Source organism: Cyrtonyx montezumae, unplaced genomic scaffold (genome assembly GCF_038088225.1).
Source record: "Cyrtonyx montezumae isolate F1298 unplaced genomic scaffold, pur_monq_1.0 scaffold_10, whole genome shotgun sequence".
NCBI lineage: Eukaryota > Metazoa > Chordata > Aves > Galliformes > Odontophoridae > Cyrtonyx > Cyrtonyx montezumae.
The window spans coordinates 34,864,434-34,890,562 of record NW_027071826.1 but is presented as its reverse complement, the minus strand read 5'-3'; the positions used below and the strand labels follow the sequence as shown (position 1 = coordinate 34,890,562).

At 38.8% G+C, this 26,129-nt stretch overlaps 2 protein-coding genes across 8 annotated transcripts in view; one reads left to right on the top strand and one right to left on the bottom strand.

The window, feature by feature from the left end:
• PHF21A (PHD finger protein 21A) overlaps positions 1-24,685 on the top strand; it is a 121,325-nt gene extending 96,640 nt beyond the window's left edge. For 5 of the 7 annotated variants that reach the window (XM_065754841.1, XM_065754840.1, XM_065754842.1 and 2 more), the window contains exons 7-18: positions 1,937-2,191; positions 3,747-3,833; positions 5,588-5,884; positions 7,608-7,706; positions 8,684-8,735; positions 9,544-9,623; positions 10,071-10,131; positions 12,441-12,604; positions 17,882-18,037; positions 19,629-19,704; positions 20,036-20,139; positions 22,048-24,685. In XM_065754841.1, the coding sequence (XP_065610913.1) occupies positions 1,937-2,191; positions 3,747-3,833; positions 5,588-5,884; positions 7,608-7,706; positions 8,684-8,735; positions 9,544-9,623; positions 10,071-10,131; positions 12,441-12,604; positions 17,882-18,037; positions 19,629-19,704; positions 20,036-20,139; positions 22,048-22,302 (1,686 nt within the window). In that variant the 3' untranslated portion in view covers positions 22,303-24,685. Of the gene's footprint in view, positions 1-1,936; positions 2,192-3,746; positions 3,834-5,587; positions 5,885-7,607; positions 7,707-8,683; positions 8,736-9,543; positions 9,624-10,070; positions 10,132-12,361; positions 12,385-12,440; positions 12,605-17,881; positions 18,038-19,628; positions 19,705-20,035; positions 20,140-22,047 lie in introns of all 7 variants that reach the window. The other 2 variants (XM_065754844.1, XM_065754845.1) reach the window with 1 other exon arrangement.
• Positions 1-26,129, bottom strand: part of SLC35C1 (solute carrier family 35 member C1) — a 233,191-nt gene that overhangs the window by 133,935 nt on the left and 73,127 nt on the right. The gene's annotated exons all lie outside the window — the stretch shown is intronic.

Below are 26,129 nucleotides of genomic sequence, written 5' to 3'. Positions count from 1 at the left end.
GATATTTTTTTTTTTTCAAAAAGCAGCAAGCCTGCTAAAAGGTCATATTATTACAGTGCTGTTATGTGAAATAAAGCAAACTTGCTATGAATGGTACTTCAGTATGAATTCATGCGTTGAAAACTTTTTAGAATAACCAAAGCAGTTAATGCTCAGCAAAGTAACAGAAATTCAGGCTCTGTGATCTGCGGTCTGAAAATATGCTCTCAGTACTTTCAGACTCACCAGAACCCCTTGCAAGTGTCCCAGTCTTGTATTACATGTCTGATTCGACTTTTCTTTAAAATGTTTATAGATTAATGTAATTCTTGTGAAAATGGTACTGTGTTACATCTTATTGTAAAAGCTTGAATAATGTTACTGCTTCGGGGGAAAGGAGCATCTTGCTGTGGAGACAGTGCAGTAGAAGTAAATGAGAAGCTCTTAAATCTAAGATAAAAAGTTAAGGGAATTATTCACGTTGTGACAGAGAAAAAATAATTATGACTAGATTTTATATAAATGTATTAAATTATAGCATGAGTTATTCTTTGATTTGGCATTATACAGAGCTTTGTTTTTTTCACACTTGAGTGTAATTAATAATTACAAGATATAGTTTAAGCAGTAAAAAATGGGTGGTATGAAGGCAAAATGCATTTTAGTTTAAGGAAATAATATCAGAAAAAATACTGAAGAAGCCAACCGGAAATATATTACTTTATTAGAATGAAAAGAAAGGTCTTGTGTGATTATAATGGAGAAATCTGAATCAGGCGTGTTCAGAACATGAGAAAGGCTGCCTGACCCCTGGTTCTCCATTTTTTTCCTGTTCTAAAGTCTAGCACCATTGTCAAGAGGGAATGACTCTTACTTCATTTTAAAAGCATTTAATGATGCCAATAACTGTTCTGAAGATATGGTGTCACTGATGCACTGAATTTTTTACACCGAAGAGAGAAGGAATAAGTTTACCTGCCATTCCCTTGAGTGTCATTCACTATGATTTTTCTGTGTGCGTTGTATTCTAATTTCATGTGGAGATTTTCCTGCCTTGTTACTTCTTGAATGAGGATGATATTTTCTGTTTCCCTCAATGTCTTAGAAGACAGTGCATTTTAAAACAAAATTAGGGAATTATGATTGTTTAACTCTGGAATACACTTAATATGGGAGCATAGGGCATCAATGCATTTCAGTGTATTTCAGATAAATGCTGACATTGATTCAGGACCACTCTTCTTTAGAACAGGCTAAGAGCAATCTGGAATTGTGTGTGCACACCAAAACCAACCCCACTCCTCCATTCCAGTGAAGTTAGAATTAATTGCCTGCAGCTGGACAGCCAGTTCACAACTCCAGGATAGCCCTGCTGGTATTCTTAAGAACATAAAGGGCTAAATTACTGTATGTATGTCTAAAACTGAAATTTGGAGTAGACAGAATCAAAATCCATTTTTGTTCTTAAAGAAAAAAATGAGATTATGAGGGTTTTTTTCCCCTCTTCCTCCAATTATGATCTCAGTGAGTAAAGTTTCCATTTGAAATTTTGCATTTTAATTGATGAGAAGCTAGTTTGCTGGTTTGTTTCACAAACTTCTAGCATATAAGTTTGATGTTGACAGAACACATTTGAAAGTAGTATGAAACTAAAAGATCAAAAAGCGTATATGCCTCTGCTAACACTTGGTTGTCGTATTCTCAGAAATTGTTTTTGTAATGCTGCAAATGATGAAAATGTCCCCAACAGGTGCCCTAAATGAGATTTCTTTCTAGTTATCCAGTTTTCAGAAGTGTAAGATCATATGCATGTCTGAACAGTAGGCAGGTAGACTTAATGCTGCCTTTTCTTTTGCCTTCTGTTTCTGACGAACCAGCCTACATCCTGTCTGATACCAAGTGTCTCTGTCTCTTACAGTGTCTCTATCTCTTACAGTGTTTTTTCTGTTTCCCCTAGAAAACGGTAACTACAGCTTCTATGATCACCACTAAGACACTACCTCTCGTCTTGAAAGCAGCAACTGCGACCATGCCTGCCTCCGTTGTGGGTCAGAGACCTACCATTGCCATGGTTACTGCTATCAACAACAACCAGAAAGCAGTCCTCAGCACTGATGCGCAGAATGCACCGGTCAACCTCCAGACAACAAATAAGGTCACTGGGCCAGGCGCTGAGACAGTCCAGATAGTGGCAAAAAACACAGTCACTTTGGTAAGCATGTCATGTGTTTTCTCTGCAGGTATGCGTGGTTTAGTTTGCAAGAGGGCTATAGGAAAAAAAAAAATCACATTTTTGCACCAGAAAGTAGAAAAGTAGGGACTTGCTGTGAGACTTCATAGGTTGACATTGCTAAACGAAAAGACCAGGAGAAAAGTATCTGCTCTACATGGGCTGTTACTACTGTTTGGCACTATATAATTGAATCAGTGCTGTCATCACCGCTGTGTAAAGGTTCCTTGGTAGTAACTGTTCAGTCACGGGGAAGCAGCAATTGTTTTGTGCCTACCTAGTCTCTGGGCTGTGTTCTGCAAAGTTTCAACTCTTTTGTTTGGTAAAGGCGCTTTCAGAATTGCATGGTTTGATCATTTCAAGTTTTCATTTTACATTTTTTGAGTCAATCTCTCTTGTTCACTTCGTGTGATAAAGTCTCTTATGTCAGACACACCACTTAATTCTGCTCCTTACCATGTTCTCACATACCACTTTTTCATACACAGATCCTGTTTCTTTAACCATGTATTTTGGAAAGTGCTCTGGTTATATCGTACAGTCTTTTCCAGAGTAGTTAAGTTGGTGAACATAGTGCATCACTGTAATCAAGATAGAACATTGGGAGTTTTTTCTACTATTCCTTTTTCCAGAGTCATCTGTTGCCCCCTCTCATCTGACTTTCATGCTTCTGCTTAATCTCTTTGCTGAATAACCTACTTAAGTTGTGCAAGTGATAGTGTTATTATACTTACAAATGATTTAGGTTTTGGTAGCACGTTTCATCAAAAATCTCAGAATATTTTCCCAAGCATTAATGAATCAGTGTGATACCTTTTTGAAGTAAATTGTAATCTTATGCGTATGGACACAAGTAGAGAAGGGTGAAAACTAACATGGACATTAATCTCAAAGAATCTCACTGAGTACTCAACTAGGGTAGTTAGTAGTACAAATCAGATTAATTATTTGGCAACTCCAATTGATTTCATGTAGAAAGAGAAGTACTTAGGACTCCTCAAAATCAGAGCTTAATTGCTTCAATTGGCTTACTTTCGAACATTTTAGGCTGTGTATTTACAGCCCCTCAGAGTGTCATTAATATGCTAGAAATAGAAGAGTTCTAACTTCCAAATTTTCTCATTCGTGTGAGACAAATCTTTCATTCTCCTGCATGCCATTGAATACGATAGGATAGTATAGCTGGACATCAAAGCTTGAAGTTACTTTCTGACAGTTATAATGCCATTTGTGAACTATTAAAACAAATCTGAGTTTCATTATTTTCAGATGAAGTGATTTTAGGTCACAGACCACAGTACTTAATACATATGCACTAAAAGGAAAGATACCTTGTTTGTGAACAAATGTATACAGACACCAGAAAGTAGGATTACTTCCATTTTCAGTACATTTGTAATGAAGAAGCTGTTAAGTGAAAAACTATGGAGTGGAAATCCAGGAACATCAAATCTGAAAATACATTCAGGGTGTTGATTTTGGTGGACAACATCAAAGCTATTTTTCTCTGATTGAATTGTCTCTTACATTCTTACAGCAGGTTCAGGCTACACCCCAGCCCATAAAAGTGCCGCAGTTCATCCCTCCTCCCAGACTCACTCCTCGTCCGAATTTTCTTCCACAGGTACGTGTATAGAGAGCAAGAAGTAGGAGTTTAATTATAGCAGAAATGGGAGAAATTTTTGGTGAACGTCATGCCCGTCAGTCTTTATTGGTGACCTGGTGGAGGAGACAGTTCATCTTCATGGGAAAGTTTAGACTGGATGTACAATAGAATGGAACAGAATGGTTCTGTTGGAAGGAATCCTCAAAGATCATCCAGTCCACCTGCCTGAGCAGTTCAGGGCTAACCAAAAATTAAAGTATGTAATGAGGGCATTGTCCAAATGCCTCTTAGAATGAGGCAACAGCCAGCTCTCTAGGAAGCCTGTTCCAGTGTTTGACCACCTTCACAGTAACAAAAGTTGTCCTAATATCCAGTCAGGAAATATTTCTCACTGTGGGGACGTTTAGGAGTGGAATAGGCTGCCCAGAGGAGTGGTGGGATCTCCAGCCTCGGGGGTTTGCGAGATCTGTCTGGACAAAGCCCTGAGCATCTTGGTCTGCATTTAGCATTGGCTCTGCACTGAGAAGGAGATTGGATTAGAAATGTCCTGAACTTCCTCCTCCCTGCATGTCTGTGATGATGAGATTAGCACATAGTGATCATTTATGAATGTATTTGCATCAAAAGGAATGAACCCACTGGACTAGTGTCAGCAAAATCAATGCACCACCCAAGGCCTTAGGTTTCTCTAATCATTGTTTGCTGCTCACGAGCAAGATGGAAAAACAGAATGTCTCTAGATTGTTCCCAAGTATTTCTGCATTGCAACAGAGAGTGATCTCTGTTCACAGCTGAGCAGTAAAACTTGTAGAAAACAAGTCTTTTCACAGATTGGAAAAGACACTGATTCTTTCTTCATTAAAATAAACCTTGGAGGAGCTATTTCATTTCCAAGATATACTTGGCACTGACTAGAAGCTTTAATATATTGCAAAAGAAAAAAAAGGAAAGTATAGGCCGCTATCCGTTTAAAACTTAGGGACCGTAAAATCTATTGGAATGTCACCTAGTTTTCAATTATAAAATCCATTGTGAAGTATTAAACGTGGATAGGACAATAGAAATTAAATAATGAGAAAGACTATTTTCAGAGTAATTTATTCTGCTCCTGTACATGGAAATCATGTGGCAAGTAAAAACAATGGGCAATAAATAAGCAAGTATTTGTGGTGGAGTATTGAAATATTTTTGTGACCCAAGAAAGAAAAATATTACTGCCTTCACCTGTACCCTTTAGCATTTTCAGTGAAAGATTAATGTATTATCTTGAAATTTTTATTTATTTAGCAAGAGTGGATGTGCAGGTGTCTGTTTAGATATGTACAGAGTGATAGTAATGATAACAAGGATTTTCTGAAAAATTGTTGAAGACTCAACATAAAGCCCTGAAACACACTTCTAACATGTCTCAACAGGCCCGTAAATATTACATTAATTTTTGATTTGCAAAAGCAATATGTTGATTTAGACATGCATAAGGTACTTGGCAGTATATATGTAATATAAATATCTGTGTATCCAAATACCATTTTAGGGACTGTGACTGCTTATGCAAATGTTATGTGGATGGATCATATGAAGGAAGGTTTGAAAATATGACTTTTTCTTCTTTTTCCTTCTCATACCATACTTATGACACTATGCTAAAAATTACATTCTGGTAGGAATCAATCTTCCACGGATTATACAGGCTGAATTGAAAGATTTAATAAATAATTTATTCTGCAGTATTGATCTATGAATACCTCTTCTTTTTTTTCTTTTTCCTATAGGTTCGACCTAAACCAGTTGCCCAAAATAACATTCCTATTGCCCCAGCACCTCCTCCAATGCTTGCAGCTCCTCAGCTTATTCAGAGGCCTGTGATGTTGACCACGAAGTTCACACCCACCTCTTTACCCAACTCTCAGAACTCCATACATCCAGTTCGTGTAGTTAACGGGCAGACAGCAACCATAGCCAAAACTTTCCCTATGGCACAGCTCACCAGCATCGTGATAGCAGCACCGGGTACCAGGCTCGCTGGACCTCAAACTGTACAGATCAGCAAACCAAACATTGAAAAACAGGTACAGATAAGAAAGTGCTTACTGGATAAACATACTGGATTTATTGCTTTATGGTGCCAGTTTTGGAGAGGATAAGAACTGGGGAAGCTTTCACTGGTTGCTAGAAATATTCATGTTCCAACAGTAGTACAAATTATGGAATGACTTGTGACTCTTGGGGTAGAAATTACCTTTTTTTCTTTAATATCTTATACTTTAGGAGTTTTATTTTCTCTCTACTTTTCAGCTTGTTAACAAGTAAACTATATTCCAAGGCTGTACTTATTTCTTGGAGACCAAGTATGAACTGAATTCCATGTTCACATGAAGCCTTTAGGAAACACTGGAAAAATACTTTCAGTGCTTTTGTTTTTCAGATGGTGCCAACCAGAGAAGCAAAAAACCAAACAAACCAACAAAAAAAAAGCCCATTGAAGTACATAATCCAACCAGCAATTTCTTCCTTGATCTTATAGTCTTGTTGTCTTACGATTGGACAAAAATAGACTCACTCATCTTTAGAGGACTGGTGGTTTACCATGACTAAATTTGGTTAAGTGAGCAGAAGGGAGACCCTCAGAAACAGAGCATTCTAGATTATTAAAGTCTCCCTCCACTGAAGACTTTAATCTTAAAGTTTTTACTTCAGCATGTTTTGCTGCTGCTGCATCCTTGCCATTTAGTTCAAGTGAAGCAATCTTCTGTTTCGCTTTTAATTCTTCCCTTTATTATATGTTAGTAATATTATACCATTATATAATATATAATGCATTATCTATAACATACTACATGTACTTATGTAATTCTGCATATATTACTATATATTTTACTTACAAATCTTAGGCTAATGTGCCTTGAAGTTATCTTCCACGTTTGAAGTCACCTGTAGAGACTGAGATAATCTTGTGCATTAAAGATATGCTTGTGTTTGGTTCTCCCTATGAATTCACACGAGGAGGTTCTTGTGTACCTTAAGGCAGTTCTACAAGTTATTCAGCAATGCGTGCCCTTTTCATATGATTTGAAGTTGTACTTCTACAATACTATACTTTTGATGCCTATTCCTTTTGATGTCAGCAATATTCATTTGCTCTTCAAATAATTACTGGAAATTGAAGGAACTGTTGCAAAACATACAGAAAAAATGGTGGTGGTTTAATAATATATTCACTTTTCAGTATGTTTTCTCTGCATAGTAATGGGGAGGTGTTTGTGTCTTTGTAGAGATTACTTCAGTTTGTAGGATCAACAGCTATGCCACGGGTTTAGAATTGTCATGCAGAGTTTTGTGGTACCACTGAAGAAGGATCTAACTTAAGAAAAAAATTACAGAAAAATATGAGGTCTTGGGACAGAGAGAGAGAGTTTTTGAGCCATTCATAATTCTTCAAGAAGACTGAGAAGCCAGAAGTATAAAATGCATGTAACCATGCAGAATGGTTTTACCTGGAAGTTTTCCATCCCATACAGTATAGTGTCTTCTGTAATGGAGTTAACTCTTGTGATGACTTTTACTGCTTGCATGACTGCTTGGGTTAATGGAATGGTTGTGAGGCTGCTCCATCCTTTCTTAAACCAAAACACTATTTAACATTCCTCAGTCCAATTCTTTGTTAATACACTGCCAAATTTAAACTGTTTTTCTCCATATCTGCTAAAGTATTTGTTTTGCTTTATTAGTCAAAGTAATATAGTCCTCCTTATCAGGGAATGAGAGAAACACTGTTGTTTGTTTTTTTTTCAGACTATTAAACCACATGTGGAAGCAGAAGAGAAACAAACAGAAAGTCGTACAGTTACTCCACCTGCTGCACCGAAGCCAAAACGAGAAGAAAATCCACAGGTATCAGAACACATCCAGAGTTTTCTTTTTTTTTTCCTTAAAAAAAAAAAAAGGAATTTCTCTGTCCTTCAGAAAACACTTTGTTTTCCCCTCTCTTTCCTCAAGACTCCTAAAGCTTAATATTCTATATACTCTATTAGGCAGCAATAACTATTGGTCTATGACTATAGACCTATCAGGTCTAGAGAATAAAAAAATCTAAACAGATATAATGCATTTGCATTTTTCATCCTGGTCTTTTGTTAAGTTAGAAGTTTATAATTTCCCTGATACTTCCTTCAACCAGGAGGCTTAAATTACAGTGATGATTTCCATTTCTTTGAGCTTTTAGACTGCTGTAGAACTGCTGAGATTTTATTCCAGTTTAGGTCCCGTTAGTCCCAGGGGAATGGAAAGACCAAAATGGCTTTTTCTTAGAGCCTTTCTGCCATGTTGAGCTCTGGAACTAATTACACCTAAATGTTCTACTGTGTTTTTTGTTTTTGTTTGTTTGTTTGTTTTTTTTAATGGATTTAAGCTGACTACTATAATGTGAGGATTCGTTGCTGTCAGTACAAATTCTGATTTGTAGATGTCTGTGCACTTCTTGCGTTAAAATTAGAATTCCTTGAGAAAGCCTAATCAAACTGCATAACAGACTTGCTCCTTGTAGTCTGCAATAATATGGCAAGCAAGCTGTGTTGGCATTTACTAAGAACCAATCACAGTTACCTCAGTGTACTGGAAGTAAAGAGACTGCTTTCTTGTTCCTAGCTCTGCCAACTATGTGATCATAAGCAATTGGCATTTCCCTACGTCTCAGCCTAGGTTCCCAAATTAACATATATAAATGAAAAGTGAGTTATAGAAGCAAAGCATTATTACTAACATTTGTGGTGCTTAATTGCCTGCCAACGGATTTTGAAGGGCCTAAATAAAGTAGCTTATTCTAATAATTGGAATTGTCATGATCTCTGTATTTTTCTCCTCTCTCACAGAAACTTGCCTTCATGGTATCTCTAGGACTAGTTACTCATGACCATCTGGAAGGTAAAAAATGTCTTAACTTGGTTCTTGTGCTCTTGGTTTCATAGCCATTCTGAATGGGAATTACAAGTCCAACATATTTCTGTATTCAGTGTAGTATTTTCTTACACTGACGTACTTTTGGGATGCCTGTACTCGTGATCTAACTAGTCTCTCCCACACATTCTTCTTTATTCTCCTTATTACATGGAACCAAAGCAGTCGTTGATGCAACTAAGATCAGAAGGGTCAGTGTTTGACAAGAAAGTATATGCTTTGGTAGGAAAGAAATCTGTGACAATATTGTCGCATTCTGGGCAGCCTTTGTATCTGCAGAGTTATGCCATGGATAATTTTACAGTAAACCACATCTGAATTTCTCATTTATTTCATTGTTTTGTGGGACTGTAACCTATAAGTGTAATGAATTAATAGAATGTAATTGGCTTTCTTAATCCTATGCAATGAAAAACAGCCTTATGCTGCAACAGCTTGCCTATTTCTGTACTGTGTTTATTTTTAGGTATTGACAAGGTTATCAGAGGCTTCTAGTTTTAGAATTACACTGGCTGCCAGTATAAAAAGTCTTAGTCCTGACGTACTCTTATTTAGAAAGAAGATGATGATCATTTTGTGAGTTAGTTGAGCACTATGCTTGTATTTTTTGTCAACTCTTAGTTTCAAACCTACAGAAAGTAGAAGTATGGTAAAGTTTCCTCTGTTGACCATGAACTGTGTTCTGTAGAAATCTTCACGTACAAACTGCATTCTTAGGAGCTCATATAATTTCTAGGGCCTGTTTTCTTCTAACCTGAATGCTTTGTTTTTCAAGAAATCCAAAGTAAGCGACAAGAGAGGAAAAGAAGAACAACAGCAAATCCAGTATACAGTGGAGCTGTTTTTGAGCCTGAGGTATTGATCTCTTGCTGGGGGAAGCTGATCCTTTCATTCTGAGCTTGTGTGTTTTTCTGCCACATTGCCACCTAAGCCATCTTACTTCTGACAAGACAGGGAAGCTGTTGTTTGTAATTCCAATAGCCATTGCAATGATATGACCCGTAGATTTTTAATCAGGAAGCACACTGGGGTGTTCTTACACTTTATGTCCTTTTCTGCCTTCCCCTATGTAGAACTGAAATTAAATGGCAGTCTGTGTTAGTCTTAACCATTACATTAGCTTGCATATTGGTCTGAAGCAGTCCAGAGGTCACGGGTAGTGTAAAAAAGCTAACTTCTCTGAAGCTATGCTCCAGAACAGCTAGTAATCATACACAGTACTACCTTGCTATTCATCAGCTATTTTATATAGTTGTTGCCACAAATGTTAGCCAGCAAAAATGGTTCTGTGTTCCCTTGCAGCGCAAGAAGAGTGCAGTCACGTACCTGAACAGCACAATGCATCCTGGAACGCGTAAAAGAGGTGAGGTATACTTAGCCACATCTTCCTGCTCTGTGCCTCTTCCTCTATCTTGTGTTTGCAGTCCCCTTGCTGATTTGAAGGGCAAAGCAAAGAAGGACTTTACAGGACTTCATTTGTCTAGTAAATTTCCATGGTAGACACAGATCCTGACTTCTAGGGATTAGCATAGCAGGTTTTATTAAGCAGCTCAGTGTTTCATTTCAGTTTCACCTTCCCCCACAAAAATAGAGCAAAGTGAAAGGTGATATGCCTGAACATCATTTAGAGGTATAAAGCTGCTGTCGAGATTTTCTTTTTAATAACTAAATTGTTTTGCTACTGTCAAGAAGGTGGTTGTGGAAGAAGTGTCTGTGCCCTAAGTAGGAGAGGAAGCAGTGTGAGAAATGCTTGCTCCCCTCTAGGAGCAGGAATGGGTCCTTGGAAAGAATTTGTCTTGAGCAGGACTATCTTGCTCATTCTGAGCACTTTCTTGTGAGCAGAGTGCCACTTGTCCAGGAGTGGAATACGATCTTTTGTGTAGATATGCAGTATTCTTCAGTCCAAATTCTTATGTAAAGAGATGAGTCATCACAACATAGCAGAGAACTTCACACTGATTTTCAAACAAGGCATCAACCACCCATATGTAACAATTTTTCCTGATTTTTGATGATTCTCCACAGTTCTTAAGAACTTATGCAGTCAAGTATATAATTGATCAGTTCAATTATGATTTCTTTTTGCTGCTATGTCAATTATTCATTTGACATGTACTCAAATGACAAACCTGATCAGTCCAGAATTCAGTGTGGCAGAGCTGACCCCTGTGCTGTTTTGAATAAAGCATGTTGGTATACTGCTATTTTCTAATAGCACAAAAAATAAATAAATATATATATATATATATGTATATTTCAATAGTGTGGTATAGATTTTACTGAGTTAAAGTGTTCCATTTGCTCTATGGATAAAAAAATGCTCCTACTTGTAATAATGATTTCTTAATTCTATTTTATAAATCATTGTGAACAGTTTCTGCATCAATGAAAGGGATTGCATGTTTTTGTGCTTAATATTCTCTTAGCCTGTTTATGCATACTGACTGCTATTTTACTGTCTTGTTTTTTTTTTCTCACACTGTTTTGACCCTGTACCTTGTATCAGCACCAAATTAGTAGCATGCATTTTGAATTGATAAAAGATTTGGATGTATACATTTATTTTGTGGTTTAGAATAGCAGTATATTAGTTGAAAAGCTTATGCAAGCATGTGCCCTTGAGAGCTTTAGTTGGTGCTGAGCATGTCAGAAATTTCAGCCATGGACATCACTATCAGAAATCCATTTCCAAGGACATACTAAGATCTGGAACATATCCAGACCTTAAATGCAAGGTTTAGCATGTTAATAGGTATGGACTGACAATCTGTAAACATAAGATCTGGGGAATTATTCCTAGATCCTAAGTCTTTTATGTTTACATATCCATAAATTACTGTGGAGAAGGGAGGCAGAAATGATGGTTACATATTGTTTTCTGCTGTCTTTGCATACACCATTTTAAGAAAATAGTTGCGGATACATTTTGCACTTCTACTGATCTGAAGGAGCATATAGGAGTTGTGCATAGTCAAACATACTAGACTGAGAAAGGTTAAGAAAAGACACAGAATTTGATGAGGGACACCTTTTGAGACCAATGATAGATTACAACTGATTGTTCTGGGGTTATAAGTTGCACAGCAGGACCCGTTCTTGAGGCACCCTAATTTAAAAGATGTACCAGTAGGGTAGAAAGTGCTGATCTGTGGGTGAGTGGGCTTAAGAAAATGAGAAGAAGAGTAGGGGGTTGGAATGGTGAGTGTTGGCCTCTGATAAAGGACTTAACCTTTGTGTAGATTTCTGCTGGCAGTAGAAAGATAGGAATGTGTGGGATAACAGCAGAAAGGATTTCATAGTAGTTATTGTGGCTTCTATCTAGCTCTGGTGCTAACATATTTTCCCCAAAAACTGGGTAGCTTTGTTTCTAGGAGTAGAAAGTATCCCCAGACAGCTTTTTGGGGAGCAGTTCTTTGACCTTCTACAGAACTTATTTCTGTTTCTTTCTGAAATACATCTTTTAAATGTTCTTTCCTTGCAAAATTCTACTGAAGTATTTCTAAAAAATGTTTAAATCTTTGCTTCTGTCCTTCCACTTGTAACTTTTATATTAACTTCCTCTCTGTGCTACATCATTTCCTTTTTCATGCTAGCCAATGAGGACCACTGGCCAAAGGTATGTAAGATTTTGTTTGTTTGTTTGTTTGTTTGTTCCCTTTTGTTAATATGTAGGTCGTCCACCTAAGTACAACACGGTGCTGGGGTTCGGGGCTTTGACGCCCACGTCCCCTCTGTCCAGTTATCCTGACTCCCCTGAAAATGAAAAGACAGAGACCACATTTACTTTTCCTGCGGCTGTTCAGCCTGTGTCCCTGCCTAGCCCCAGCTCCACAGACGTAAGTAATTCCTGGGGAGGGAGGTTACTTTTGGAAAGATATTCAGAAACAACCACAAGGAAAATCATTGCAGATTTGATTTCTTTGGACACACTCGTCCTTTGTCCTGATTCAGTGCAGTGAAATGATCCAGTATCCTTTTGACACCCTTCCTTTTTCCTCCTGCACCTATGTTCTTATCCTGTAGAGATTTTATTTATAACCTTCAGTGGATTGAAGCACTGGGAGGCACTAGGCATGCTAGATGAGCACATTTCCTTTGAGATCGTGTCTGACTGAATTGAATCTGTCATCCATGATAAAGGGGGACGGGGAGAATGAAAAATATTACTTACAAACCGTAATAAGAAAAAGTTGTGGAGTTTCTGTAATGAGAGAAGGAAGACCACTTGGATAGCCCGGTGCAGCCAGGAGCAGTGTTGACAGTGCTGGTTATAGCACTTCTGGTGTACTAATGTCGCTGAATACACTGCCATGTGATCAGATCACAGAATCTGTCTCAAATGAAATCTGGTCATTTTGTTACAATTGATAAGGAAGCAAATATCCTTTTTTTCCCTTAAAGTTAAAAGCTAAGATTTGCCACTCCAAGTACAGCTTTTTTAAAGTTTCTGAGAACGACCCAGTTATTTCATTGTTTCTGCTTCTTGCCAAAAGCGTTAAGAAAAAAATATAGGACTGTGCCTTTGAAAAGAAATAACAGGAAAAGTTGATCTGAGTTCCTGTGTAGATCTGAAACAACGTAATGAAGGAAAAGTATGGTTTGTCCAAAAGTGTACAGTGACTCTGTCCAGTATGAGTGAAGCAATTCATTGTACAAAACTTCTCAGGAGTTGTAGTGTACTTCCAGTAAAGTGCTTGCCTTTTAGTAACTACTGATTACTGGGAACAATTTGAAAATGAAAAGGTACTGGCTTATTTATTCATATGAATAAGTGATGAAGGTTTTTTCTGTTTGTTTGTATGCCTGCTTTTTTTTATGAAACATAACGTATAATTGAGAGCCGACAACTTGAAATGGACTTTAAGGAAGAGTTGAGTTGGGCAGTTCTATTTTAATCTGTGCAGTTTCACCACTTAAAGAGCATAGACTGAGGGACAAACTCTGGACACAGAGAAGAGGCAACAGAAGCCATCATGTTGCTTCTGAACTAAGCATTTGTTCTGTAGAGGTAACAGAAACAGAAATAGTGGAAGCATGTCTGAGTCATAGAAATAAACAGATGCAGTTCTGATACACAGGGAATATGTATGTGAAATCAGAAGATGTTCTTTTATGTAGTCACTTTTGAGAGCAGAATAGCACTCAACCATAAAAGCCCCCTCCTGATAGTCAGATGAAAGAGTCTGTGGAACAGTCCCCCAGAAGGAAGGCATGCCAGCTCCATCTCCAGGGACTTCTAAAAGTAAGCAATAAAATTGACAAGTAAACATGCTGGAGAAAGCATTTTTTACATTGGCCCTGAGAGAAGGATTGGATAATGTTTTAGGTCTTCTCCATCTCTGACTTCTCTATGTGTATTTCTAGACATTTCCTACTGTATAAGAGCTCTCAAAACAGTATCATGTGGTGGTGTCCTGTGACAGCAGGCTAAATCGAGAATAGAGAATCTTTGTATTATTCTAATCTATTTCTGAATGCCCTGAATTTTCTCAGTTTGGATAGTGTTCAGACCTAGCTGATGGATTGTTTCAATATTCATTAATTATGAGTCAGTGTTCATCAAAATGTAGAAAGGTGTATTTATTCCAGGTATGCCCAAGTAAAAAGTTATTTTAGAAGTCTTAGTTAAAACCATTCAGCCATTTCCTAGGTGGTTAAAGAAGAAAACCACAATTTTACTCATCTGTAAAACGTTGTTACACTCATTTATTTGGAAAGTCTAATTCTTACAGGCTTTAGAATGGAAATTTGATATTTGGTACCTGAAAAAACTTTGTTTTTACCCAACCAATGAAAATTGACCAAGCATTCATCACCACATCCCAGAATGGCGTTCTTGCCTTTCTCCTGAACTGTCATCCCCTGGAACTGTCATCCATGAAAGTGAATTCCAAAGGGAGGATGAAGCAGGAACTTGAGATGGGATTGGAGATAAGGGTGTAGAAACTGAGAATAGAACCTGGAAAGAGGAGGGAAATAATAATAGGCAGTGCTAAACAAGCTCTTTTTTTTTCCTCCTGTCTTGCAATTGGCTGTGAACCCGACTTGGTTATGGGTGAGAAACAGCATATAGCATATTCACCTGGAAGATAGCAATTGCCTTTGACAGTCAATTGCTCAGCAGCAAGAGTAATACTAAACAGTTCTCTGTGTAAAAATCTCTGTTCTAGTGATGGTTCAAGTCTGTGGTCATAAAATGCCTTTTTATTAGTAAATTAATAAATGTTCCAGTTGAGCAGAGCATTGGAGAACATTCAGACTGCAAAGTCAAGCTCATAAACATTAGGGAATGCCTAGATTATTATTGCTTGTGATAACTTAATTCACTTACAGCACACATACCTATTACGATAATCTTTATTAATGTGGCCTTGCACAATTCTTGCTTCAGAATATTTAGTTTTACCATGTTATTCCAGTGAAACGTACATACACATATACATTGCATATTCAAACATATCAACTATGCACACATACTTTGGATTTGATATTGTATTGTTCTGTTGTATGGCTCAAAGCAAGGCCTTATTGTGCTAGACACTGCATAAAAATAAAGGAAATTATTAGGTGTTCAGAAACCTTTCATTTGCTTTCGCATTCTCTTGGTAGAGAGGAAATAGGCAGAGAAGTGACCTTAAATCACCCTTTATGTTTGTACTGTTTTGAAATTATCCTTTGGTCTCTTCTGCCTATAACATATGTTAGAGCATCGTCAGTGAGCTCTGCTCTAACATAAGTTGGCTGTGTACAGCCTTCAGGGAGCAGGACCAGAAGCTGAGATTAGTGGGGTGCATGCCACAGCAACAAATCCAACTCCTTTCATGCATATATTATTAACTGTCCATAAAACCTGGGATGTTCCCTTGGAATCAAGCCTTGGTTGGGATTTTTTTTATGTGCAGTTATTGCTTTTAAGGAAATACCAGGAAATTTGTATTACTGATTTAATGAACCAACGATAGGACTGTGGATTTTGTGCGTGTGTGTTGCCATTCTGCTGCGTTCAGAAGCACTGTACCCTGACTAGCATATCACTTCTTGTGTTATGACGTTCTGTTGAATTTAGAAGGCTTTGGGCCTAAATTTCTTCATGTTACCCCTTCAAGAAGCAACAGTACGCATCTCTTGTGCAGGTCTCTTTCTGCAAGATACTAGATTTAGCTATTATATTAGATATTAGATTAGTTTGGGTTTTTCCATAGCACTAGTTAGGCACCTAAGCCAGATGCCAAATGCCATTTGCAATCAATGGCAGCCAAAGGCATCTTAACAACCAATGTAATTCTGTAGAATGAGAGTTTTCTTCTAAAATGTGAGAATTTTCCTGAGGTTGCAGAGGATTTGGGTTTAGCTTATCTGGCACCTGCTGCCTGCCTTCCTTTCCTTACTTATGTTCACAGAATGCATAATGGAAGAATAGAAGCTCTTCCCAGCCTGGTTGCGCAGATCACTTCAGAGGAGGGATGAAATGTCACTCATTTCATTCTTCTGTTAACACTGAAGAACCCTGTGGTGTTAAAGTATGGAATAATACCGTAACACAGCTGCCAGTGATCCTTGGGAATTACAGAACTAAAAAATGGCACTGATAATTCACTGTAGGTCAATCTTTTACAAAACTCGGCATCAGTGCTAACCTTGGGAATTAAGAGAAGAATAACATTCCCTTCAAAGAAAGGCCTCATCAGCAACAGAGTCAGGAAGTAGGAGTCTTAGCAGATTGCCTGTGTCTCATTCTTTTAGTACGTTTAATATTTTATCCGTAGTAGAGGTTAGCGTCATTTTTCTTGTCTGGCAACTTAATGTGTAAGTGCATGGCCAAGTCCAGTATCATTCCAAGATAATGGAACTTGCACGCTTGAAAAGACTGTACAGCTCAAAATGAAGCATTACATGCACTGATAATGCCTATATACAGAGGGAGGGTATGTGCACAGTTAGACTCAGCACACACATTTTAAGATTACAGTCTTGAGGATGTTGTATATGAGAAACTTTTGACTAAAGTCAGTGAGAAGTGCGTATTTCAGACTCCGGTCAGGGCCTAGAGTATGTCAAGTTGTTGGAACAAGCCACAGGTGAGAGAGAAGAGAGTTCAGATGCCCCTCTCCTATTCCATGGGTTCTAACCCGTTTTTCTTCCATGCTTCTTTGTACTGTTATCCAAAGAACAAAGTGAAAACAATCACCACTACAACCATCAACCCAAGCATAAGATGGGAGTAACAGGAGGAGAAAGAAAAAAAGTGGCGAATGTTAGACCTTTCTTTCTGGGGAGCTGATGACTGCATAAACAAAATATCTCTGATGGTGATACAGTAGTAAGTCAGACTATATTTTGCCAAGAGATGTTATTAGTAATGTTTTCAGCTCCTTCTGAAAAAGAAAAACCCAAGAAAATCTCTTTTAGTATTCCTTCATCTTGGCTCTCAGCCTACGTTAGTGATGAAACATAAACCACTGTCTATAGGAAATGGGAAAATTTTGAGTCATAGCTTTTTATGGTGCAACTTGAGTTAGCCTCTATGAAGTGAAAAGAATTGTCTCAGAATGTAATTCATTTTGTTCTTTTTCATTTACAAGCAGAGTACCTTTTCCTTCTTTCATTTTTAAAGGTGACCTGAATATCTGACAGTGTTCTTTTAAGTCACTCCATTGGGGTTTCTTACATACAATTACTGGCAAGAGACCGCCTCATCAGCATTCCCAAACTGAAGTTGTGCTTACATCAGAAATGAGAAGGGTTAAGAAAGCAGGTAGCTCATCATTTTAGGCAAAAACAAGCAGGGGAAGGGGGAAGGGAATCTAAAATAAGACAGGCTATGGGTTACTAGGTGTTAAGAGAAACTACGGTGATTAAATGTTTCCTATAATACTTTATCTTGGGAGGGCACTGTTTGGGATGAGTGACGTCAGTGTTTCTGATATCCTGCCTGATTTTCCTGTTTCACCTCCTGAAAAGGGCTTGACCATTTGGAATCCCCCCTAGAGGTAGTTGTGTTGTAAACTTTGCATTTAACAAGGATGTAGATGTCGAAGGTCAAAATTCACTTTTTGCCTTCTCTCTTTCTCTCTCTTTTTCTCACCCTCACCCCTTCCCCTTGATTTTTATAGGGCGATATCCATGAGGATTTTTGCAGTGTTTGCAGAAAAAGTGGACAGTTGCTGATGTGTGACACGTGTTCACGTGTTTATCACCTGGACTGTCTGGACCCACCTCTGAAAACCATTCCCAAGGGCATGTGGATCTGTCCCAAATGCCAAGACCAGGTATTGTTTAACAGACGGAGAGGGTTATACACAATGCACTGCAAGGATTTTTCCAAGTTAAAGAGAACAACCGTATCACTTGGTTTTGTTATATCAAGACAGCCTGACACTGAACCAATCTTATCTAATCTGCAGTAAGGGTTGTGTGAATTTGATCTAATTACCTATGTTGGAATGTGTGCAAGTACTAAACTGTTAAGTCTTACTCCTGGACTTGGTGTCCTTATTTGTTACCCATGTGTTTTTAGTCTTTTTCTGACCCAAAGCACACAGACTTTTGGGAAAGCTTCTCATAGACATGTTCCTGTTCATCTAAGCTTGTTGTTTCTTCCAAAGCTACTAGTATTCTCTTCTGGATAAATAAGTAAAATGTTCATACAAGCCTACCTCAATAGACAGAGAAAACATAAACCTCTCTTTGCTTATATAAATCAAACATTGGAGATTTTGTCTTCAATGATCTCTCTAATAATACTGTCAAGCATCAGTATAATGAAGGTGGGCGAATACATTGGTTCTTCTTTCTGGCAGATGCCTCTGTAAAAGTACACCATTGAAGTGAACAGACGATATTTTAATATTTTGTTTATAATTGCATTGAAATGACAAGACAAAGTGTATTCATAACCCTTATGTGGTACTTCAGAAGTTGCAAAGGATTGCTGTTAATCAGCAGCCTGAAGCTGTTAGTGTTCCATCTGGTTTAGCATATTGCTGAGTCACCCACATGGCCAGGTGGTAAGGTAAGAATACAACCTGGCATATTATGTGCTGCTCAGAGGAACGCAAATGCAAAATTCAAGTTATTTGATCAGTAATTGCAAATGAAGAGGGAGTATTGCCACTTTTCTATTCCTGCTCTTGTGTACCATCACACATCCTTTTCTCTCTGTATTTCTGTTATAGATTCCCACAGAATTCTGGGAAAAATCTGATTTATTTTGCTGACCTATCTCCTGATACATCCCTCTGTTTCACTTACTAAAAAGACACAATACGCTTTTCTTCTCAAATTGAAGTTCCTTAGGAAGGAATATGTCAGGAAGGCACTTAAGTACATAGATGGTTCTTATAAAAAGAAGGCTTGATGATTCTATTAAGACAATTCTGATATGAAGGGCATATAGGACAGTTTAACGTGTGTTATTAGCCCTGAATTGTGCTGTATGAATGTATGGTGTGGAAGCTGCTCTGTGGCTTGAAAAGTTTTCTCTCAGAACAACTGAGATCAGCAGTTTGTCTGAACCATGCAATAATGTTTATGTCTCCTGGCAAGTTTCAGTTCAGATACATTATCTTTTCATTCCTCTTTTAAGTTTTTCTGTTTCATTAGTAGAGTTTATTTGTGGCTATGGTGGGAATTTGAGAATATGCTGACATTTGTAAGAAACAGGCCTCCTTTGTGGGAGCTACAATACAGTTGTGAATAATTCCCTCTGTTAAATCTCAGAACAGGTCTGCAAAGCCTCGTGTTAACAGGGCTCAGATTAATGATAGCCACAGAGAAAATCCATTGCTTTTCCCTTTCTTCTTTTCCTTCTCATAGGGATAGGTTGTTTACCAGCTAAATCTCTATACAATTTTCTTTCAGATGTTAAAGAAGGAAGAAGCAATCCCATGGCCAGGAACTTTAGCAATTGTTCATTCATATATTGCATATAAAGCAGGTAGGAAAATGGGGATCAACGTTTTTGTTCAGTTTTAAAACTGAAAAATATTATTGAGGGAGTGGGACAGCATGATGCTTTCTATACAGAAGGAAATGGAAGAGGAAGAACTTTAACCATTAATGAAGTGAAAATGGCAGCCTAAACTTGTATTGAGCTTTTTGTGATACCTGTGTGTGCAGGTGAAATTTTGCTTGTGATTTATTGCAAAGGGGGTTGAATTTACTCCAATAATACTCTTCAAATGAAACACTTTAGAGCTTCTGTCCACAGTGGTAAAAGAAAGACTTCAAATATTATTTCTTGAGGTGATTAATATTCTCTTTTGCAGCAAAAGAAGAAGAAAAACAGAAACTACTTAAATGGAGTTCAGATTTAAAACAGGAAAGAGAACAACTAGAGCAGAAGGTCAAACAGCTCAGCAATTCTATAACGGTGAGTATCGCCCTCCCAGATAAATCTGCACCTGTGTTCTGGTGTCAGAATGCAGATAGAAAACTGCAGAGCCCATGCACCAGCCTTATCTTCCACTGGTTTTACTGAGGATTGAATGGGCTCTTTTAGGACTCTGCTTTTTTAGGACTTTTGGGGGCAGGCATGAGATATAGGCAACATATACTTTTCAGACACTTACACAAGATCTCTCCTGACCATATACTGTAGACATGCAGCGACCTATTATATCAGCAGGTGACAAACATGACCCACAGCACTTCTGTCTGTGGGCAGAAGATAAATTCTAATTCTCCAGTGGCTCACTTAAGTTTGAATGATTTGGCCTCTGTGTATAGTGAGAGATACATTCTTGGTGCTCTCCTCAGACATTCCTAATAGAAAAGTGGCTGTTTTCTCACAACCATCTCTTGGGTTCTTGACATGCTGGCTAGACAGTCAGCAAGCCTCTGCATATTACTAATTGAACAGTGTCATACTTCTCACCAGAAGCAGTAGTTTTCTCCTTAATTAATGGCAGTAATTGTTCCATATATATTAATTTGTTCTTAATATGCAAATGGGGCTTTTGAGTTGCCAGTGCAATGTTTGAGTCCCTCACTTCTTGTGGCCTATATCAGTAATGCAAAATGAAAAATACCAACATCTATGTGGCAACTGGTGTCAAGCTGGGTATGTAAGCACAGACTTAGGTGTTTTTTTTTTCCACTGTAGAAGCGCTGTCTGGTCTGTGTCTTTACCTCTTAGACTAAAAGTAAACATCCCATGTTTAACGACCTCTAAATGCTGATGATACAGTTAAAACAATTGTGAGCAAGTAAGTGGTAAGAGGTGCTGGCTGGCAGTTCTGGAGTCTGTCATCTTCTGGTTAGCAGCAGCTGGGCATAAACTGAGCAGCACTAGCACTGTTTCTCAGTCATATTACACAGAGGCAGAAACAAGCCTTAACCAGGATTGATAGTAGTAAGGAGGATGGTGTATTTTCCATGATCAAGCCATTGTTTACACTTAATTCAAAATATCAAATAAAGACACATTAGATCTAAATTCTATTACGTTCTTGTGATGCCAAGAGTTGTGTGTGAAAACAGTAAAGCTGAAAATAATAGTGTCTGGAGATCAGTGTGAATAATATAAGAAGGTTTCTATCTCTCTGTAAGATCCTGAATGTTACAGGCGTAAAATAGGTACCATCTCCTCCTTTCTGAGGGTTTCAAATACAGATATAAGCAGGTTTTCACTCTTGAAAGATCATTTGTGGGTGCTTATTTAAGTTGTCTTATTCCAGCTCTTTTCTTATGAACTAGCTAGGTTACTACTGCTTCCAAGAGCATGAAGTGGCCACGAAATAAGATTTTTTCAAGTGAAGAAGGGCTTGATTTTCATTTCAGGTGCCCCTTCGTTTAGTCAGAAGAGGAAGTGATGTTCCTCTTTTTATAGTGTATGTGAAAGCAAGGTCTGTATCCCATTAATGGTGTGCACACACACAGTCAGCTGTGATAGGATGCCTGAGTTTCCATATCTTAGCTAAAGAAATTCCAGCAATGGAATGCTAACAGAAAAATAACAACAACAAATACTTGGAAGCTTCCCTTCAAAAGGAGCTCAAAAGGATGGAATGGTCTGTGTTGGTTTGCCAGGCACCTCGGGATGAAAGGGCCTTATTGGGTGGCAACTACATACAGGCTGTTAGCTCCTCAGCTTGAATTCCACGAATGCAGCTCTGAGCCTTGCTTTCTTCTAGTCTGCAATTACAGATGACGTTACAGCTGCAGTCTTTTCTGAGTACTTTACATTTAGATCTGCAAACACTGAATTCCTTCTCTTGCCTTCTTCCATTCATATAGGGATAAAGCTTGAACTTAGTATTGCTTTTCTGTTTTGCTGCAGAAATGCATGGAAATGAAGAATACCATCCTTGCAAAACAGAAGGAGATGCACAGCTCCTTGGAGAAGGTAAAACAGCTGATCCGCCTCATCCAAGGCATCGACCTTTCAAAACCCATAAACTCTGAGGTCAATTCAGTAGCCATCTCCAATGGCATGGACTCCACTAACAATACTAATGCTGCCACCTCCACCTTAGCCCCCTCCCCTTCCCAGAGCTGCATGGTGAACTGTAACAAGGGCGATGAGACTAAATAACACAGTGAAGTTCAGAAGGAGCCAAGGGAGGTGGCGGCGAGGAGGAGAAGCAAAATAAAAAAAACTCTAGAAAAGCAAAACCGGATTTCTTCTGGAAAGTGCAGAATTCTTTAGTTCTTTGGTTCCAGAGAGAGCGTGAAGATGCTTGTGCCAGGCGGCACCGGAGTTTGCCAATTGATCCTTCTTATTCTGTGTGTACATGCAAAGTTTGGATCATGTTACATGAATAGTGCCAGCTGGGGGTTCTTTGCCAGCACCATGCCAAGTGAAATAATATATTTACTCTCTCTATATTTTACACCAGTGTGTGCCTGCAGCAGCCTCCACAGCCACTATAGGTTTGTTTTATTTTTGTTTGGGGTGAGGAGCAGGGATAAGGGAGGAGAGCAGGTTTCAAATCCTTATTTGCAGAACAGTTTGTTTAGCTAGGGGAAAACAAAAACAAGTCCAAAGAGCCTGTGGGCTTTTCCTGTTTCTAAACTCTCAGTACTATTAAACCAAAAAAAACCAACTAGAAATATAAATTATCAAATCCCAGTGCCCAGAAGGGACAAGTCTATCAAATAAGCAGTATTTACTATTGTTTAGACAGGAGATTTACAAAAGGAAAGGAGATGGACTTTTCACTGAGTAACCAGCACATGTACAGGCTGAAGATCTACTGTCCCAAAAGCTTTGGGTTAAATTGTACTTCTTCACATCAGAGAAATACATGCTTTGCAGAATTGATTCAACTCTTCGCACTCATCCAGAAAGCCTGTGTTGGGAATGGGAGAATAGAGGGCCAGAATCCAGGGTCAGCTTGGAGCATTGGATAGGGGTGTCCCAAGAGAAAATGTGCATCGACTGCTTGAAAATGAGATTCCAACCCTTTTCTATATTTATAAACAACAAAACTATCCTGAACAAAGTAGCACATGACCCAGATGTGTGAACTGAACAGAGAAATGTCCTTTTCTTTCACTTCTTTTCTCTTCTTTTGGTAACAAGAACTAAATAAGGAATAGAAAAGCTGTTTTTCAGGCTGACAGTCTAATTAAAGAGGTAGATGGGACCTTGCATGGTATAGATTAGAAGTAATAGTGTCAGTGAGATACAGTGAGTCTTTGTGAGTCCTTGTGTCATCGTTTTGGGCACTGTTTTTTTATGCAAGGGCAAAATCTTTGTATCTGGGGGAAAAAAACAAACAACTTTTTTAAATTAAAAAGGAAAATAAAAGATATTGAGGTCTTCCTAGTGTTACTTAAAATAAGATCAAGGTAAGAAACATTGTAAAAAAAAATTACAAAAGTGCTATTTGTTTCCTAAACAAGTGATTTCTATTAAAAAGGTGTCAGAACTGGAGAAAATGCTGTGTACTTAGAATTTTTTAACACAGACTTTGCTTATTTATGATGACATTCTGCTGTGTTTGTGTTTTAAGATCCAATGGGACAGTTTCCCTAGATTATACCATACATGCTACTGGCTAAACCCTAAAGAGAATCAAATCCACAGCACTGCAGCTCACCCCACCCAGAGGATCAGCCTGGCTTGTCTCTGCTGTTACCATATCTCCCCTCTTCCTTGTGTAACCCAGAGAAAAGCACTGGCAGTATACTTGTTTGAGGCTTTAATGCTTTTGTGATATGGACTGATTAGAGCTTGAGAATGAGAGTTTGTTGGACTAAAGTCACCTTTTGTTGTATCCTTTATTTAAGAAGTTCATCTCTCGTGTATAACCATTTCACTCTAGGTAGCAAAGCTTGCCTTGAGCTCCTGTTATGGTGGGGTCTGTCTCAGTGTAGAGTACTGACTCAAGTCGCTTAGGGTTGTGTCATGGAGCTGCCCAGTTTCACTGCTGCACGTAAATATTTGTGCGAACTCTGTTTCCACTGGAAATGCTGGCAAAACTCCCATTGCTCCTAGTGGGAGCAGAGCTGAGCCTCTTCTCAGACAGCATGAGGTTAGGTCCCTGCTCTGGTGCCCTCAAGAGCGTGCACTGGGCAGTCATGCTCAGCTGCTGATCCTTTTGGAGCAGAGAAAGCTTTGCATTTTAGGGATGCATTTGTGAGCAAGAAGTAAAGGTTCTGTTGCTGCCACAGCCAAGTGTGCTTCTGCAGGATTCTTGGCACTGTTGTCTTCCCCTTCCTTTGCTCACCCTCCTGACCTTTAAGGACTTCTCATAGGACTGTGTGCTATTTTCAGCACTGAGCTCAGAACTGATATCCTGAGTTCTCACATTTGTCCGTAGCTTGGGAGAATGACTCTTACGTGCACGTCCCAGCTAAACCTGTGATAACCTCGACTCTCAGTTTTGATATTTGCTAGCAGAGCTGTAGGGATCAAACTGATCAGACTAAAAATATCCTACTTGCATCAACCCAATTACCAAGTGAAGCCTGGGCCAGCAGGCCTTAGCATTTAAACACAGGACAATGCATTTGAAGGGATGATGAGAAAAAACAAAGGGAATCTGAGCCTTCATTCTTCACTCTATGAGCCAGCAGTTAGAGGGGAGATTCTCAGGAGCTAAGTGTCCTTTTTGGCCAGGTTCTTCTCTAGTTGGTTGCTTGGGTAATTCCCCTTCTTCTTCTGAATCATGAAGTACATTCCCAGTAAGAGTCAGTATCTTCATGTTCTTCTTTCTGGTGTGATTTTCTGAGCTCTTCTGGGAGCATCGCACTCGTTGGCTGTAGTAAGCTGCTGGAAGACTTGAGCATCCTTCTGTTTGCTTTGCTGGATCAGGAAGGGATGGGAATGAAATTCACTGGTGGCTGCATTTAAATCCGAGCACATTTAGCCAGCCAGGAGATGTTAAAACAGCTGTTACTGCTTTTCCAAGGCATCTGCTTGTCTTTAGAAACTGAGTAGATAAGTACAGACTTTTGTCTCCTTTTTCTTACAGCGTTGTGTTCCAGACTGTCAAAGGACACCTTTAGTTAATCATTGCCTGGCAGAGAAGTGACCTTAACTTAGACTTCTCAGTGCTGCCGGGTAGTTTTCACTCCCTGATCCCATTTGAGCACTTTCCCTCCTGGCTCTACAGCAGTATCAGTCAACAGGCAAAGAGTATTCCCAGGGCTGTGCTGACACTGGCAATGATGTTGGTACATAGGCACGAGTAAATTGGGGCCACTTCTGCCCAATTAGCAGCCCTGAGGTAGAAGGGGAAACGGTATTTGCTAAATACAGAGGGAAATGTTTTGTTTTCTACCTGCTCTCAGAGTTCCCACTGAAGGGAGAAATTTAAACTTTCTGATGACTTTTTAAGTATGAGCTTTTCTTTTGGATTTGTTGGGTGTTGGTTTTTTTTCCCCCTCACACAGCATTTGAGACAGGCTGAATTGGTATTAGAACTTCTCTTCAAGAAGCTGTCATAATGACTGGCATTTTGTATTTCCAAAGCACCGTCAAGGTAACAACTAATTCTTATGTCATCGCTTGTCATTAGTGGGAAATAAGTGGCTTTTAAATCTCAGTCATAAAGGAGGAGAAGACGAGACCACAGAGGAAGCTCCTATCAGCAATGTTCCTGGCGCTCAGCCCAGTGCTAAGGGCTTTCAGAAGTCATCCTGCTGCTTTAACTGCTCAGAAATAGAATAAGAATTGCAGAAGCAGTTCTCCCTTCTCCTCGCAATCTGTTCTTTAAACAGCTGGAGAACTACGGCGTGGTCAAAGCTTGAAAACAAGCGTGTGATCTGGCCAGAAGAATTACTGCTACCATTAGGATCCTCATTATCTTTGTTTAGTGCCAGCAGAGCTTTAATGCTGTGCAGAGGCAATCCTTCAAGGGATGAGAGGTGTGGATGGCTCTTCGTAAGCCAGGAGTCACCATGGCAGTAGGG